Below are 18,927 nucleotides of genomic sequence, written 5' to 3'. Positions count from 1 at the left end.
TTTTTAATGCCAGTAGTCCATTGGAACCAAACGTCTCTATTGTTTTTAAGGGACACTGATTTTAGGGATTTTTCCTAAAAAAAAGTCCCTAATATAGTAATATGGAGCATATCTACGGATCAGTTATTGTATTTTTTATAAGAGGAATTCTAGACTGAAGGGAGCCCTTCCAAAAAAGAGGTGAAAGGGCTCTCCCATTGGCTGCACATCACCATCATGTCGACTTTTCAGCTGTTATTAATGCATGATGGTGATGTGTAGCCAATGGGGATGTGCAGCCAATGGGAGAGCCCTTTCACCTCTTTTTTGCAAGGGCTCCCTTCAGTTTAGACTACCTCTTGATAATATCCAAAAAGTTATAGAATCCCTAAAACAAACCACTTTTACATATTATTTAAAGTACAAATCTACCTCATTTAAACTCCTTAACAAGTCTTATTAAAGAGCACCCGTACGACAACTATAACCAGAGCTACTAGGTAAGATTGAAGGCCATCACAAAGTGAGGTCACAAAGTGAAGGCCGTCGAGGACAACGGATGTGGAAGCGCGGTGGAATGTTACAGTCCTCGGTGTGGGCTAGCCTAGCTATGAGCATCGGTGGGAGCATGGTATGGGATGGGTTTACAGGGCCGCGCCTAGCACGTTCCATCAGCTCTGGAGCTTTTGGCGTATTGGTTACGTGACTTACGTACCTAACACAATCATGAAACATTCATTGATGCAACAATAATTAATTACATGACTCACAATCTTGTATTGATTCTGCTAACATCTAGATTTATCATAGTATACCAACTGACTTTTGCAGTCACCAGCAGCAAAATACAGTTGAGTTCCCCAATTGATCCACAGGAAAGCGAACACATAATTTCATTCAATACTTCCTCTTTACCTTTTCTGAAGCGTGAGCCCACTGTATAGTTGACCTAACCAGAGCATCAAGTGGATCAATACATTTCTTAAGAAGTGGGTCATCCTGAGGCAGAAGATTGTGCATTTCATCAGATGCGAGGATGACAGTGTTCACAGCCCTCACCAGAAGAACTTGCAATGCTATTCGCACAAGATTTCTTGCTCCTTCCATGTCCTTTCTGTTAAATGCTTCAATGGCAGGGATTACAGTGTGCTCCATGGTTGCTTTGTCTGGCAATATGACCTCAAATCCCTACACATTATTAGAGGGTAACTAGTAAATTATGAAGCTGGGAATTGATCTTTTTCAACATCTTTTTCTTGACTTTGTTATGTAATGTAAGAAGAACGAAAGTGCTAATAGCATTAAAACTTCACATATTTCTATATGGGTATAAAGAGCTAAAGAGTAACAACCTCTTCCTTGAAACAGACAATTTCGGGAACCGAAAGCTATATAGAACAATTACAAGGGTTTTGGTTGAGCTTGGGAAATGGAAGCAAAAGTAAGAGATGCAAAGAAATATATAAAGAAATAAAAGTTGGGCACACTGAAAAGGCATGAAACTTAGATGGGTGCATGTTTTGGTTTCGGACATGGCAACCCCTGGAAATCTGCCATGCCAAAACATTACAAGTTTGTAATAAGGGAATATCTCCCTTGCCCAACAGTCTACAAGTACCTCTAACTCTAGATAAGTCATGAACCCTCATATTGTATTTCCGAGATCAAGGATTAAATTGTCTTTCCTTGCTGCTCTGGCTGTTTGATATAAATTATGACACGAATATCAGTCCACACAAGTAAACATGGGAAAATGTCCTGATGAAGGGGAATACAATTAAACTACATAATATTTTATATAAGTAATACAAAATAAAATGATAGATTAAGATTTTTGAATGGGCGTTCATGCAAATCTGACAAGTGACATTCAGCGCAAGACCCATGGAGGACAATTCGCAGGAATCTCCACATCATGGATATTTAAGCTTTTTGATGTTTTTAGCAATTGCGTGTGATATTCGTCAAGAGACCTATGGAGGGAAATTCCCATGGAATATCCACATAATGGAGATTTAAGCGTTTTGATGTTTTTAGTAATTTCATTCTAACTAGGACCAGATCATTGAATCACTTGAGTCTGGATCTAATCGAATTATCGACATCAAGAATTTTTTATCTTAGAAAAAAGTAAAGAACTTACAAAGTGATACAACAATCGAAGCATTCCGATATTGGAAAGAAATTGTCTTAGAAAGTTAGAACTAGATCCAACAATAAAAAAAAAATCAGATATTGGACAGATAATGTCTTAGAAATTTACCAGAAATACCGTTTCATCTCTCAAATCCATAAGTTAATTAGAAAACCAATAACAGCAAATCAACACTATCTCACTCCAATATCTCATTGGTTAGTGAACCTATGATTCATGTATGTGTCATTCCTAATAGGATAAAAATTGAATCGTTATTCAATTTTTATGGGATTCAAATTGAATGTTCTGATCTGAATTGCAGGTCATAGGACATTAGCTGCATTGCATGCAAGGTGTAGAGGAGTTTCCCAATTTTAGTTTCATACTTTTATAGATTTGTCTTCGTATAGTCTTTTTTCCGGAGTGTACTGTAGTAGTTGCTCTTTGGTTGTAGTATTCATCATTTCTGATATATTTTTTCAATCAGGTGACTCATTGAGTACGTGAATCTGTTCATTCAAGCTAAACATATAATCAGAAGGGCTAAAACAGATAATAATAATGATGATGATGAAATTGAACTAGAATTTATAAACTGCATAAGTTTACTTGTCAATTTTGTTGCGATGGGCACTCTGTTTTTTTTTCTTCTGGAATGGAATATGTTGTTGTTCCATTTTTTTAAATGAAGCAACAAAATATCTATTTAAAATCAGGCCCCCATGAGCATCTAAGTTTTCTAGGAAAAAACAGCAAATAAATAAATAAAAAGTACTGAGTGGAACAGACAGACCAGAACAATAGGAATGACCAGAAAGGACCGGACGGTCCGGAATATGTGGAATTGATCGGAACACAAGCCGGTGCAGTTCCTCTTCCAGATTCCTCACAGGAATTGAACATTCTAGAAATTCAATCCAGAACAGAATGGAACTGACAGCTAGGGGCATAAGTTTTCACAAATGAAGATTCAAGTCTTCAGGCACTAATGTTTTTTTTATAGGTTTCAGGCCCTAATCTTAGCACTTAGCAGTAACTGCAAGTGAGATGCGGGGTTTAGGAATATGAGACAGAATGCCTCCAAGACTCTAACCATGCTTTAACTTGTATTATATGCAGTTGAAGGTGAGTATCACAGACCAACATGTGTAAAAAGATCCATATAGGTTTGTTGAGAGGGACAGAATAAATAAAGGTGGATTGTGGGTATTTGATTGCTTGTCCAAATGTACTGTTCGAACACAGTAGATGCTTGAGGGGCATGCAGATTGTTAGATTTTGTAGACACCCCATTTTGACCGGACCATTTTCCCCAAAATCGAATAAATTCTCGAAATCAAATAAAATCCCAATCCCGAAGTTGAGTCGAGATCCCGGAACCGAACCTCAAAATTTTCGAAAAATCAAACCTGAAAACCCTAAAAATGCCCATTTCCATATATTTTGGAAATCGTTTGAAAGCCTGGGTGATCTCTGAACCCCGTTGGCATCCTTCGTTCAATTGCCCTGATCCTCTATCTCATTTTCGCAAAAATTTGAAAGAGTTACAAAATACCCCTGAGTTTTGGTATTGGCACCTCCCTATACAAATTTCTCAAGTGTGGATGATGCTAACTCGACCTCTCCTTGATATTTTACTAACTTACCTTGTCTCTTAGTGTTTAGACCGTGATTAAATGGGTTTGTTTTCGAATTAAAATCTATCAAAGGACAAGCTGAGTTTGTGTGATTATCAAAGCGAGGGTGAGGTTGTTTCATTTACAAATGGAAGGGGGTTGATTTAAACAAGGAAGGTGTGACGATACCAAACCCTTGTATTAAAAGGAGAAAGATATTTTTTTTTTATTACTTGGGGCAGCCCACTCAAGTGCAAAAGGAAGAAATAAAATACACTAGATGGGGGGCTGCCCATGAGAGAGAAGGGGGCATAATATTTCATTTCCCATTTGCAGGAGGGCATTATTGGAAATTTCCATTGCTTCCTCTGCAAGCCACAAGCATAGGCCATTAGATCAAAGAGGTGAAGTGTAGGGCTTAGATCAATTAGAATATTCTAGGTTTTAGGGTTTCTAAGAGGGCATTAAGGCTAAAAGAGAGAGATGCATGGCTGAGATGAGAAGGGAATGAAATGGATGGCTGAGATTAGGAGGAGGGGTGGCAACCCTAGCTATAAAGTGATATATCTCGTGAGATTAGAGGGGGAGCCCCATTTTTTTCGAGGAGGAGAACAACAGCAGAGGGATTTTTCTAAAAAAAAAAAAAAGAGGGAAGGAGTAGCAGAGAAGAGAAAGGGAGAAAAGCACAGAGCCGGGCAGCCATCTTCTCCGGCCTCACTCCATACCCCTCTCCACCCATTCCACGGCCACCATCAATCACCACCACCACCTCTACACCATATCTATTTCTCGTCTTCTCCGGCCATAGCCATCTCCTCCACCGCTTCCCACCATCAAAACCCTCTTCGTTATCCCCTTCTGCAAGCCCACCTCCATCTACCCCATCCACCACCAATCTCCACCATCAAAACCCATTTGTTTTATTTTTTCCATTTGCAGCAACCACCATCCCCATTGATTCCGGCAAGCTTGCCGGAATCCGACACCCTTCACAAACCCATCTCCACCCAACCCCCATCTCTTCTCCTCCATCTTCACCTTCCTCAACCCCAAAACCGAAACCCATCTTCACCTTTAGCTTTTTTTTTTTTTTTTCTTACAACCCTAAACCCACTTCTCAAAAAAACCGAATCCATCAAAACAGCCACCACCACCTCTGCAACTCCATTAAACCACCACCACCACCGCCTCTATTCACCACCGTTCTCAACCCCTTTGCAGATTTTCCAAACCCTCTCCACTACCGCATACCCGATCACCACCACCATCTTCAACCTCTAGCCACCACCAACCACCGCCGACCACCCCAAACCCATTTCGAAAACCCTCTTCCACCCTCATCTCCTCCAACCCCCACCTCCAAAACCGAAACCCATTTCTACCCCAAACCCACCTCGAAAACCCATAGCCACCACCACCGGCCACTCAAACCCATTTCACCTCCACCTATTCCCATTTTCTCCCATCCTACATCTCAGCCACCCTTAAACCCCTTTTCCTTTTCACCTCAAAAAAAAGAAAGAAAAAGAAACAGAGAGAAAACCCAGAGGGAGAGAAAGAGAGGGGGTAGAGAAGAAAGAGAGAGCAGAAGAGGAGGATAGGGTTTGGGAGCTTCGATCACTTCAACCTCCAACGTTTTCTCTTGTTTTTGTTTTTGCAGCTACTATCCCTAACCCAATACCCCCATTAAGTTTGATTATTCATCAAACCCAACTCAGGCTAACCCCATCTCCATCTCCTCTTACCCCTGCACCATTCAATTAAGCTATTGAAACCCCAATCCCATTTCTATACCCCACTCCGCCGGATCAGGTCACCATCGGCAACCGCCGCTTCCGAAATTTATAGCCGTCACATAATCTCCTACGGATTCGAAGAGGCTTAGACCCAATTTGGAATTTCAGTTTGTGGGGTGTATTGGCAGCAGAGGTGAGTCGTTCTTCTCAATTTCTCCATGTTTTTTTTAGATTGTTAACGTAAATGTTCCTTGTGTCTGTGTCTTATTTTTTTTAGTGAATGATTTGAGGTGTACTAAAATGTGTTGCTAGAGCTTTCTCGGGAAAACCCATTTCTTAACTTGTTCATGGTCCTGTTCATTTAAATTCAAAATGTCTGCTGATTTTCCTTCTTGAAATGTCACATTCGGTTAAGTTCTTTGAATTTCTTAGTTGCTTTGGTCTCTGGGATTCAAACTTACATTCTCTCTTTAGTTGATTTGGTCACCTTTGCATTGTGATTGTGTGGCAATGGTTTCAATGGCTGTTTGATAGCGTGAGTTGAAATGGGTTCCCTGCAATTGCTAGGATAGGTGGAAAGCACTTAGATTGTACCGAGTTATCATGGCTTTTTATGAACCTCAGTATCAATTACAAGAGGTCAGTTGAAACAAAGAGGAAGAGCAGTTTTTCAAAGCATGACAGGATCGACATTTTTGGTTTAAATGTGAACTCCCTTCTCATCAATTTGGTTGGGATTGACATCAATCTAATCATGTTTTTATAACCACCACCATGCTTTGTCTTTTCTTTTCAATTGGCAGGGAAGAGTCTTTTGTAAACTGTAGTAGCATTTCAGCTCCCTCTTGAATGCTAAAGGACAGCTTGGCTAGTGCAAATATTGTGATGTTGGTGTCATTTCCCAATGAAGTTTGAGGGGTTTTTTTTTCTTTCTTTTCGGGATTATTCTTTGCACGTTCCTCGGGATCTTTTTCGAGTTTCGGGATTCCATGGATTTCAGGAACACCCTCGTCGGGTTCAGGCGATGACGGACGGCAACCTCTTGAGCCAAAACCCCCTTTAGAACAAAAGGGATAAAAATACATAAAAATCAAATAACAAAAATCCAAAAAACATAAAAAAAAACTCTCAAAAGCGTTTTTCGAAAAGCTGATTCGAACTACGTTGGCTTGATCCCTTTCTACAGGGTACGTAGGCAGCTTGGGATCGTCATCCCAAGTTCAGTCAAACTTTTCAATAAAATCATTTAAACCCTTCAAAAAAATCATTTCAGCATCTAAAAATATCTTTCAAGCTTTTCCCAAAAATACAAAAACCAAAATGGGCAAGGATGATGATTGCCAGGTCACTCGGAGCCTTCCTTTCATTTCATTACCGATTTCGATCGTGATTTTCCGACGTTTTATCAGGTTTTGGGATGGGCGATGACGTAGCGTGGCCCCTTTACAGGGATTGTCCTCGCTGAGTCCAACGATAGGCTATGACGATCGCGAGACTTGTCCGATTTTTAGCGGATCAGGATCACTGAGTTCGATTCCTTTAGAATCGCTCCCTGAGTCTATCGTATGTCCCATTTTCTTTTCCCTGGCATTTTGGGTTTGCGCATACCGTCTATTTTCTGATTCCTTTCTTTCCTTGCATCTTTTAGTTTATCGTGTGTTTGTATTTGGTTCCTTGTGTGTTTACTTTCAGCTTGCTTATTCCTTGTGCGTTTAGTTTCACATGCTTAGCTAGATATTTACTGCTTTTCTGCTTATCATATCTGCTATTACTTGCTTAGCTGTAGCTGTGCATGCGGATGTTATTGCTTTCCTAGATGTGATGGGTTAGGATTAGATGCGGTGAGTTAGGATTTGGATGTTTATTTTCTTTTGCCCATCCCCGGGTCATGCATGCTTAGATAGACGTTTTCTCGGGGATACTCGTTCCCATTTCACATGATTTTAGCCCAAAACTCTTCAAAATTAATTAAAAATGGCATAAGAGACCAGGTGCTTGCACTTGGGCGAATTGGGGGCGCTTAACACCTTCCCCATTCGTCATCAGGCACGTACTCTTGTATCTCTGGTTATCCGTTGCAACAGAGTATTTCATGGGATCCAGGGCCTACTTCCTTGGATGGCGACTCTTCTTTGTTATAGGTACATCTTGGTTCCGGGCTGGTCCTTGAATCGAGAGGTATCTCATTTATATCGCCACCCATGCTGTGAGTGGCACCATTTCGAGAGTTCCTTGGTAGAGCTCTCCTTCACATTGTGGAGATCTTAGCGGACCGGCGTGGGGATCTCGTGTCCCTCGCCCATTCGTCCTCGGGATCGGGGTCCACAGATTTTGATTTTCAAAATCTTATTATTTGGTCAAAAGAAAGTGTTTGGAAAATATTTTCTAAGTGTGTTTTGGAAAAGGAAAAACTTTTCTTTGGAAAGATTTGTTTTTTGCAAGAGAAAGAGAATAGTGCAAAAGTAGTGTGAAAAAGATAGTCTCATACCGACTCATAAGAAAGAAAAAGTTGGGCTTATAAAGCCTTACTCTTTTCTCTATTTTATTATGGTGCTCAATGGTCTTAGCCTTGGGTTGAACCGCGAGACGGTGCAACACACCGTTCGCACACGCGCACGCGGCGTGGGCAATGGGCTATAGGGCGCATAGTGGCGCTTTATTGGCGTTTTTTTAGGCGTACTTTGCACTTCGCACGCCGCATCGTAGCGAGGAGCGATTGGAGCCTTTCGTTTTTCCCGATTTGATCCGGACCATTGGATCAAGATTGTCTTGGATCGGTCAAGTGGGTAGACCGAATGGTTCGGTCGAGTTGGGCCTGAGTTCGGGCCCAACGGTTGGCCCAGCGGGCCTAGGGGCTCCAATGGATAGTGCGTGAGCGGGTGCGATCCGAACCGTCAAATCGTGGTGTAGCAGCTAGTGGATGATGGCCATTGGATTGTGTCTCTTCTACACAACGGTCAAGTTCCTAAAGGGTGCAATCTGCACCGTGGATGGGAGATCTAGCGGTTACGGAGTTGGAAGGGTTTTTCCATAAGCCAACGGTCACTCCAGGATTAATCTGAACCGTAGAGTCGCGATTAGACACGATCTAACGGTCAGAATTCAAACCCGCTGAAAGGATGTCCAGAAAGGGTGTTTTCCAAAGGGAAAAGCCACCAAAAGCTCTATAAAAATAGTAGAAAATTCTCATTCTAGACAGAATTCGGATTTCTACTTTGGCATACCCAAAATTACTATTTCCAGCACAATTCTCTCTCTCTAATCCCCTACAAAGTTACTGTTTTACTGTTTTAGAAATCCTTTCAATTCTGTTTTCTGCAGAAACAGAACTCTTGTGTCTCAAATACTTGCAAAATTCAAAGGTGATTCAGGCTTGATTCTGTTCAGTGCAGAACGTCGTCAAGCAATCGGTTTGGAACCGGGCTTCATTGTATCTTGGAGGCGAGTTCGTGGTCCCCTTTGCACACTACTGGTGGGGGCGAATATCGTCTTAAGGAGAGAGTTTACGCGCCTTGAAGCATCTTCTTATCTTCTTCTCAACCACTTCACGGATCATCTCCAACACAGATACCATATTGAAGAAGTGAAGGGTCAAGATGGTGATAACACATGCATCGAGAAAAGAGTGGAGTGATAATTATGGACAGGTGAAACAATGCTGGTGAGACAATTTAAACCACAATTATGCGAATGCAAAATTTCTCATAACATAGATAGTGAGGCTTCCACTATCATCTAGGGGGAAAGTCAAGAAACAATCACTCTATATATGTGAATCTCCTCAAGAAACACTTTCCCCCTAACTTCTCACATAAATACCTGCAATCAGCCCACCACCTCTTGGCCCTTAGGCCACAGCTCAGAAATGAGCCTTCTTGACTTCTAGGACAGACAATTCAGCAATTTCAGCTGCTTGGCAACCAGCCCTAATGACCAAATTGCAAAATAAAAAATGATAAGAAGTGTCACTTAAATCATAGATGCAATACATTCTTGCGCACACACATAGAACATAAGTGAAGGACTCAAGTCTATAAAAAATAAGGTGCAATGCATTCTTGCACACACATAAAAAAATAAGTGAAGGACTCAAGTCTCAAACAGAAAACATAGGCTTTGAATGAGTGAATATAACTCCAACATCCATAATCAGGTTTCTTTGTCTCAAATAGACTCTTGCTGTCTCGCATGACCTCCGAATTACAAGCATCAGGATTGTGCTTTGATCTCCAAGACTCTAAAGCTTCCTTCCATAAATAATCAGATGGTTGTCAGAAACTGTAATTGATTTTTTTAAATAAACAGTCAAGTTTCCCAAAACTACAAGTCCAAGGTCATACAAGACAAAAGTTCACACCCAAAGAACAAGAACAGACTGGGGGAATCTAACAAGAACGAATTTTATTAAACTAAGCAAAAAACAATCTTGGATCTCAATTTCTCTTTCATTCGTGGGGAAGAACCTCATACGTATATATATTAGACCTTATAGAGATTTCTAGAACCCTTCTAAATCATTTACACTCTCTTGCAAAGGTTTTTTAGAGCACTACGTGTACATACGAATTTCAACATAGTTCTTCTTTAGGGTCTTCTAGCAAATGACACTTTGGCCCTTTCCTACAAACTTCTACTAAATTACAGAAGTAGCCCTATGACAGAAGACCAAAATACCCATGTATATAAAAGAAATTAATCAATTACAATAAAAAAAAACTATATTCAAGTTAGCAAATAATGTTGACACTCCCATTTTGTGCTAACTTGAGGTATTACACCCAACCATAACCTAAGGTTTTCAAACTTAGCTTTAGGTAATGCCTTGGTGAAGATGTATCATGTATGTCATGTATCTTGAGTGTCCTCACCAATATACTTAATTTGAGTACATCTTCACATCTAGCTGTCAAAGTTCCACCCTTTACATGCTACAAATGTGTTGATGGTCCAAACTGTCATTGTCTGGCCTGCAGAACTAAATGTCTCCTTGTAGTAGCCCATACTGTTGAAAAAAGACACAAGCCATGAGCCTTGCTTTGTATCTATCAATTGAATCATTTGCATTGCGCTTCACTTTGAAAACCCATTTACAGTTGGTGGGTTCAACATCATTTGTTAGAACACTAACTCTCATGTTTCCTTCTTATTGAGAGCCAACATCACTTCTTGCATTGTGGACTCCCATCCTTCATATTGATGATGGTTCACAATCAACCATAGGTAGGCCATGAAGGAAAGCATTCTAACAATTGTGGAATAATTTGTAACCATGTAGAAGTCCTTAAATTTCTCTGGCATCTTGTGTTCTTTTTTTATTTTTATGAAAAATGACAATTTATTATAATATGGCTGGGACAAGGCTTCCCCATAAGCTTACAAATACTATTTATAGTCATTTCCCTGAACCGGGCTTACAAAAAAGATACAATTTCTATTTCTTCCCTTTGAGCTCCTGCCTTTGCTAGGCTATCAGCTATTTCATTCGCCGATCTCCTACGATGTTCAATCCTCAGATCAAGACACCTTATCAAGTCCAGTATTTCCACAACCAATTCCTGCAATTTCCAAGGTCCTTTTGAAGAACCAGAGGCCCATGCCACGGGATTTGTAGAATCACCCTCAACAATTAAGGGACGCTGATTGTTTTCGTTTGCCCACCGTAATCCGAAAAGGAGTGCCTTGATTGCCGCTTCGTTTGCGTCACAGATGCCAGCCGGGCCGGAGAATGTCATAACTGTGGATGCGTTATCATTTCTAATGACTCCCCCTATACCAGCCTTCACTGGGTTACCGAGAGAGCAGCCGTCAAAGTTAAGTTTCAACCACGCCAGTGGTGGTGATGCCCATTTGGGTTTGGGCTTGGTTCTAATTGTTCTATCCCATATAATTGACCACCAATTCCTTATGAGATCTCCCATCCCATAAGGAATTTGTTTCTTAACCTTTGCCAATGAGATTAATTCCACCTTAATATCCGATGCCAGCCGACCACAAGCTTTGCTTTTTTCCTCAAATATCTGTCTATTTCGTTCCTTCTAAATGTTCCAAATTATGGCGTAGGGAAAGGTCGACCATAATGCTCTGCCTCTATCACTGAAGGGTCCACTTTACCATCCAAGAAGAAGAGAGCTTATGGAATCAGGACATACCCAGCATATGCCAAAGAATCCTACCGCTCTTACCCACAAGTGGTATGAATATGGGCAGTGCAGCATAAGATGGTCTAACATTTCCTCATGCTGCCCATTTGTGTTCTCTTTTTGAGTTCCATCAGTTTGGTTGATCTTTATTTTCTTGGTTAGAATCATCTAACAAGGTCACTTTATCCTCTTCTTGTTAACTGCTTTTACATGGAGACTTGGAGCTCCCTTTGAACTAGACCTCCCAAAAGTAGGAGTATCATGATGAAGTTGATTCACTTAGGATCCAATGATATTGGAATTGAGCTCTCCATATCTTTGACATCTTTCACCTCCTCGACACTAGTAAGAGTTGAACATGGGGTTAGTATATGAAGAAGCCTTATAAAAACACATTATTACGAGACGTAATCATCTTATCAGTTTCTGGATCCATATCGCCAACCCTTCCTCTTTCTGTCGTACCTAAGAAATGAACATTTCATAGCTTTAGTTCCAAGTATTTTCCTTTCTTTGTCCGGAACATCCACATAACATATAAAATCCAAGACTCTAAAGAATGCTACTGATGGATTGATCTTGTACCTCAACTCTAAAAGGTGACATCATCTTTTTTGTTTTTTGGACATCATCTTGCACATCATCTTTTTTTTAACCCAGAAATTTATCTAGGAACCAGGGCCGGCACCCTAAATTTTATTGATAGAATAGAAAAATACAAGAGAGGGATATGCGATGTTACCTCCAGACCCAAAAACTAAAAAAAGAACTTACCTACTACACATGCTAGGGATACCCAAGGAGTCGCATCTCAAGGCACCCCTAGCCAATTTAGGGAGATCTCTCCACTGCCAAAGCACTCTATTGTTTTTCCTCTCAAAGGCATAGTTCGCAAGATGATTTGTGACCTAATTAGCATGTTTAAACTGATGGGATAGTTAGGCTTCAAATCAAGGATAAACCACCCCAGTGGTGGTGCTGCCCATTTGGGTTTGGGCTTGGTTCTAATTGTTCTGTCCCATATAATTGATCACCAATTCCTTATGAGATCTCCCATCCCATAAGGAATTCGTTTCTTAACCTTTGCCCATGAGATTAATTCCACCTTAATATCTGATGCCAGCCGACCACAAGTTTTGCTTTTTTCCTCAAATATCCATCTATTTCGTTCCTTCCAAATGTTCCAAATTATGGCATAGGGAAAGGTCGACCATAATGCTCTGCCTCTATCACTGAAGGGTCCACTTTGCCATCCAAGAAGAAGAGAGCTTATGGAATCAGGACATACCCAGCATTGCCAAAGACTCCTACCGCTCTTACCCACAAGTGGTATAAATATGGGCAGTGCAGCATAAGATGGTCCAATGTTTCCTCATGCTGCCCATTTGTGTTCTCTTTTTGAGTTCCATCAGTTTGGTTGATCTTTATTTTCTTTGTTAGAATCATCTAACAAGGTCACTTTATCCTCTTCTTGGTAACTCCTTTTACGTGGAGACTTGGAGCTCCCTTTGAACTAGACCTCCCAAAAGTAGGAGTACCATGATGACGTTGATTCAGTTAGGATCCAATGATATTGGAATTGAGCTCTCCATATCTTTGACATCTTTCACCTCCTCAACACTTGTAGGAGTTGAACAAGGGGTTAGTATATGAAGAAGCCTTATAAAAACACATTATTACGAGACGTAATCATCTTATCAGTTTCTGGATCCATATCACCAGCCCTCCCTCTTTCTGTCGTACCTAACAAATGAACATTTCATAGCTTTAGTTCCAAGTTTTTTCCATTCTTTGTGCGGAACTTGCACATAGCATATAAATCCAAGACTCTAAAGTATGCTACTGATGGATTGATCTTGTACCTCAACTCTAAAAGGTGACATCATCCTTTTTTTTTTTTGGACATCATCTTGCACATCATCTTTTTTTTAACCCAGAAATTTATCTAGCAACCCGGGCCGGCACCCTAAATTTTATTGATAGAATAGAACAATACAAGAGAGGGATATGCGATGTTACCTCCAAACCCAAAAACTAAAAAAAGGAACTTACCTACTACACATGCTAGGGATACCCAAGGAGTCGCATCTCAAGGCACTCCTAGCCAATTTAGGGAGAACTATCCAATGCCAAAGCACTCTATTGTTTTTCCTCTCAAAGGCATAGTTTGCAAGATGATTTGTGACCTGATTAGCATTTTTAAACTGATGAGATAGTCTAGGCTTCAAATCAAGGATAAGGGACTAAAGTTCCTGCCTGTAGTAGTAGATAGGCCAGGGAGATTCCTTATTTGCATTAAGCATACCAATTAATACCTTGCTATCAGATTCCAACCAAACATCTATAAAACCAAAAGCTTTACAGTATTTAAGGCCATCAAGCATGCAGATTAGTCCCGATTTAATAATACCTTATTAGCTTCCTCCTGCAGATTAGTCCCGATTTAATAATAATGGGAGACAGTAAAGGCTATCTTACCAGTATAATTTCTGACTATTCCAGTGCCCCCAGATGAGCAAGGATTATCCTTACTCCCCATCAGTATTTAGTTTTAGCTCACCTACCTTTGTCTTTTCCCATCATACTCAAATAGCTCTAAGGGTTTTCATTGGCCTGGGAATGATCTCAATTTACCTGAGATCTAATGCTTCCCAAGGTGAACAATCTGAAGATGGAGAAAAAGAACTATCAAACAATTTTCCCTAGGTAGTTACGGCCTTGATCATGATGTTGACTAGCTTAGCAGAGCCTTCCATACTCTCTCGCCATATCCACCAGGCAATGAGAGGACTGACTTTCAAAGCAAACCTCAATATTGATTCACTTCTCTTATTAGAGAGCTCAAATCATTGAATAAGCCTGGCGTTGATGGATTAGTTTTCAATCAAAGGCACACCAAGATAGATGGAAAAATGGCTCCATATAGATTGAGCCACATCACTTTCACTAAAAATGTCATCTTCTTTGGGCATGATGCAAGACATATACCTGAAAGGTGTGGAGATAAAGATATCCGTCAATCTACTATCAACATTCAACAGAGACTGCATTCATGAAAATTTTCCATATCAAGCAATCTATTTTAGATGAGAGATCTTTCCAGATGAAGTTAGTTCATCTTTTCTTAGGTTGCTTCTTCCGCACCGTATTCCATGCTGATCTAGGAGAAAAGTATCCAGACTTGTTCAGATCCAAATAAGCTCATCTTCCTTGTCTATTATTTTCAACCGAAGAGGCTTTGATGCCATTGATAATTCCTTGCAGAATATTGTTCACTACTAGAGATATCTTCTACACTCCGGCTTCGTTAATCACATCCTTTAAGAGGAGCTTCACATTTAGCTTCGCCCAATTGGAGTCTACTCTTCTTCTCTAGTATAGAAAAATTGAAGTCAACTCTTCGATAATTTCTTGCAGAATATTGTTCTCTATATATGAAATCTACGCTTCTTCTCAAGAAACTTGTAGAAAATGGAACTTTTACCCTGTCCTACAGACTTCTACTAAATTACTAAAAGAGCAAAATAGCTTAATTAAATAAAGCAAATAGAAACACTGTTGAAGATAACACAATATTCCAACAATTCTTTCATCTAATCAACATGGTAAATACCTTTGGATTTACATGACAGAAAAGGAACCAACTGCAGCGTCCTCATACCTAAATGCATGCTTGTTAATTTGGAATCACTATAATTCACACTTATTTGTACAAAAAATGATGAAAATATTAATGCAAAACCACAAGCCACAGCCACCATCTTTCTTTTTTTACAAAACAAAGAGGAGCAATACATCACTTGTGGAACTCAAGGAACCTATCCTCATGCGTCAGCTAAACAAGGAACAGGATGAACTTAACCTACTTGTGGAATATGCAGCCTGATGTGTTTAAAGATCTTAACACCTGAAAGATCCAACCAAATTTATACTATTTTTAAGAGTGAAATTGCTTCATAAGTTGCTATACTTTCAAGCCGATAGATTTTTTACTAGTGTATTATTATATGCACTGGGCCGCCCTTTTTTCTTTTTCTTTTTTGTAATATTATGTTTCTCTTTGCATTCGGATCCCATAGAGACTTTTTTTTTCTAGTACGTTTGGATGTTGTGGTGGTTTGAACTCAGGCTTTTGAAGGTTTTCTTGGCGATTTTTGAGCAGCTTTGTGGGAACAGACTTTCAAGATTACATGAAAGGCACCTGTGAGAATAAAATGATTTTCTCATCAAAGCTAAAGAAACAGTTTACAAAAATCAGTGTGTCTGTGCATTAGCGTTATTCAGTACAGCTGTACAGGTGAGGAGCAAAATAGAGGATGGAAAGAACATAACCAACAAAGTTAAAATAGTGAAGAAATATATACAGTTCTCAGGACTCCATTAAAGTGGACCAAATATGATCATAAAATTAAACTGAAGAAGGAAAAATTACAATTCTTCAAATATTTATATTTGATATGACATTGCCATTTCTTATAACTGTTGCACTTGCTTGTGGCAACCAACACAATACTTGAAATAGAACTACTTCACTCTGTACACTTTCAACTTCCAGATTGTAAATTTCCTGTTGCTTCTGGTTTATAAAATAGCATGCTAAAGCAGTTGTTATTGTTTATATTGCACTCTCACATGCAATGTGCGTCCACTTTTGATGGTTCCTCTTAATGCATCGAATCCAAATTAGCAGGGCCAGAGAATTTGTCCTCCAAAGCTAAATGAAAGATATGAATTACAGTGTACATATAAATACAACTGTATGGACAGACCCAGCCAAGCTGAAGATACCATGGAGACAGTCATGTACATCAAGGTTGAATTATCATTCAATACGTATCGCATGATGTAATGCAAAGTACATATCTTAAATGCTCCTTGCATGCATGGGCAGAATGCAGGATTTTTCTCATCAAAAGAAGAAAAAAATTACGCTATGGATATTGAAAGTACTGAAAGCTCATGACAAAGAAAACAATAATACAACTCAGTGAACCATGTTTAAATATGGAGTCCTAAGTCCTAACAATATCTAGGAACAAGCTTATCTGGATATCTGATTATTGTAATGGAAGAATATTTCTGCTGATTTAGCTAGCTCTAGGGCTCTTTCCAATCAAAATCACTTTTAAGTTTAAACCAATACAGGCTAACACAAAAAATGGACATTGGCATACCTGATTCTGGAGTTTTTCCTGATAAAAACCTGCAGTTAGAGTTGCATATGAGGCAAGGACTCCGATTCGCACACTATTTCCAGCTTCAACTGGCTTCAATTTTGCTTCCTTGAGTTCCTTGGCAACACACTCACCCACATGAAGAAAAGGAACAGAGCAGCCCTCAGAAATCTCACCATGCCATGAGTGCGAGATATGGCAAGGCATAACGATGCAGCGAGCACCTGATTGCTCAAGATAGGCTCTTTTATTCCGCAAATTCTCCACAATAGGAGTTTGATCCAAATGGAAATATGCATCTTTTGAATTTGGGTTGGAAAAAGAACCCCCCTCGTGGGCCAAAAGTTTCTTGCTTAGCCCTGGATCACTACAGACAATGAAAGGAAGACCCTCTTCTCCATCTTTTGTACTACACATAACAAGTTTCTTCAAGAAACTTAGTGTAGAAACAGTCGATACCCCTCCGATGATACCGACCGCATTGTCTTGGCTGAATATCAAACCAGCTGTTGGGGAAGAACCTGAGCTAAAATTCTTAGATTCAGGTAAATTATCATTCTCATCAGTCTGCAACAGAATTGATGATGATTTTACAACGAAAACTGGATTAGAAGACCTGGTTTTAAAATGAGTTCTATGCTTATTTAAACCACCCACAATATGAGATGGACAATTCAATGTATGGAACATTGTCATGCTCCCATCAAACACCCTGATAACAAGATTCCACTCCCTAAAAGCTAATACCTGTTCATGAATTCTCTAAATTTTAGCCCTAAAACTCAAAAACCATTGCTATGAAGTATAAAGTAGAAGGGTACTAAGAATCTCTAAGCTTCAGCCCATAAAATCCAAAGCCCACCTCTAAACACTGTAAATTTTCATGGGTACTCTAAATTCAGCCTCTAAAAATCATAAGCCTACCTATTATTAAAACTAGAAAAAAATACCCAGCTAAAAAAACAAGTAAAATTCATGTCTTCCTCTGTATTTCAACCCCCAAACAAAAATTCAGCTCTGAAACCCAGAAACATGTATGGTTCAGTACAATTGGCCAAAATAAACAAGAACCCGCCATCAAAATCCAATTTTTATAAGCATAAAAGATAGTACGAATTTCAAGGATTTTTATATGGCTTTATAAAGAGCAGATCGTTCAATCATGTGGAAAGAGAAAGGAATCTTCATGGTTGCCTTGCTATCAACTTTTGCCACCCAATTCCAAACTTAAACTTACTACCTATCATAAGAAAAATCCAAGGAAAGAAAAAGACCAGATATAAACATGGATTTGTTACCTTTCCCAGATTTTTTTTTTTTTTCCTACGTCCTCCTCTGACACTGGATTTTTGAAAATTGAAATGAAAGGGGGCCCCAATCTCTGTAAAAACACCATTTTTCATCTCCATTGCCGAGCTCTTTAGAAAACATAAAATATTGTTTTATTATAATCTAGGTACAAAATCCGCACGCCACCTTTGTTAATAATGGCACTCTACCCTTGATTTACACTTTTGGCGCTCACATCACATGGCCCACATTTACTATAACACAATGGACCGAGACCATGTGGGACCCAAAAAAGTGACTTGCCAACAATAAATGTCTGCCTTGTCGTTGTAAAAAACATTATCAGCCAATCAAAATAGTATTTAATACCACCGACTGCAAAGAGGCCGAAGAGACCATCTTAAGCATGTTTGCATGTTTGACAATAATGAATTTTTTTTTCCTATTTTGGCTTGCAGGAAAGTGATGAAAATGGTGGAGAGGAAAACTTTTTCCAAGTTTTCACCATATCCCTTTGTTTGGTAGCTCAGGGAAATAACTTTCTAAGGTGAAAAAGCCTTCGAAGATGTGTCAACACAGTAGAGTTTAATACAAAAGAAGTGTCACCCATATTAGACCCTGCAATTTTTTATTCATGAATTTTTCTTGAAGTTATTATTACTGTAGATCTAAATGGTTCCTTAGGGTCCATTGTCCAGTGCAATTTAGGAAATGTAGATTTTAGTTTATCACCAATCACAATTTGGGTATGTATAGGGTTTTCTTGAAGCATTTATGGTGCAATTTGGGTCTTTTTTCAGATTGCATGTAGTGTGAGTTTTTTTGGTGCAATTTGGCCCTTTTTTCAGATTGAAT

The 18,927-nt window shown here is 39.5% G+C and overlaps 1 protein-coding gene across 1 annotated transcript; it reads right to left on the bottom strand.

The window, feature by feature from the left end:
* Positions 1–695: 695 nt before the first annotated feature.
* On the bottom strand, positions 696–18,127 carry LOC143891620 (aspartate-glutamate racemase family). The gene is made up of 2 exons (XM_077396148.1): positions 16,783–18,127; positions 696–1,167 (listed from the first exon to the last, which is right to left on the bottom strand). Exons 1-2 carry the CDS (start codon positions 17,476–17,478, stop codon positions 877–879), a joined length of 987 nt encoding a protein of 328 aa, XP_077252263.1. The 5' UTR covers positions 17,479–18,127; the 3' UTR covers positions 696–876.
* Positions 18,128–18,927: the final 800 nt, after the last annotated feature.

The sequence above is a fragment of the Tasmannia lanceolata genome, unplaced genomic scaffold (genome assembly GCF_043159265.1).
Source record: "Tasmannia lanceolata isolate RefF3 unplaced genomic scaffold, GAP_Taslan_0.1 ptg000015l, whole genome shotgun sequence".
Lineage (NCBI taxonomy): Eukaryota > Viridiplantae > Streptophyta > Magnoliopsida > Canellales > Winteraceae > Tasmannia > Tasmannia lanceolata.
Note: the sequence above shows the minus strand (reverse complement) of the source record. Positions and strands in the feature narration are given on the sequence as shown.

What these genes read in the sequence shown, in the direction of transcription:
- LOC143891620 (XM_077396148.1), bottom strand. Translation starts at nt 17,478, where the DNA reads ATGACAATGTTCCATACATTGAATTGTCCATCTCATATTGTGGGTGGT. An exon ending in AGGAAAAACTCCAGAATCAG is followed by an intron (nt 1,168 to 16,782) that starts GTATGCCAATGT and finishes AATAATGTGTAG; the next exon opens with GGATTTGAGGTCATATTGCC.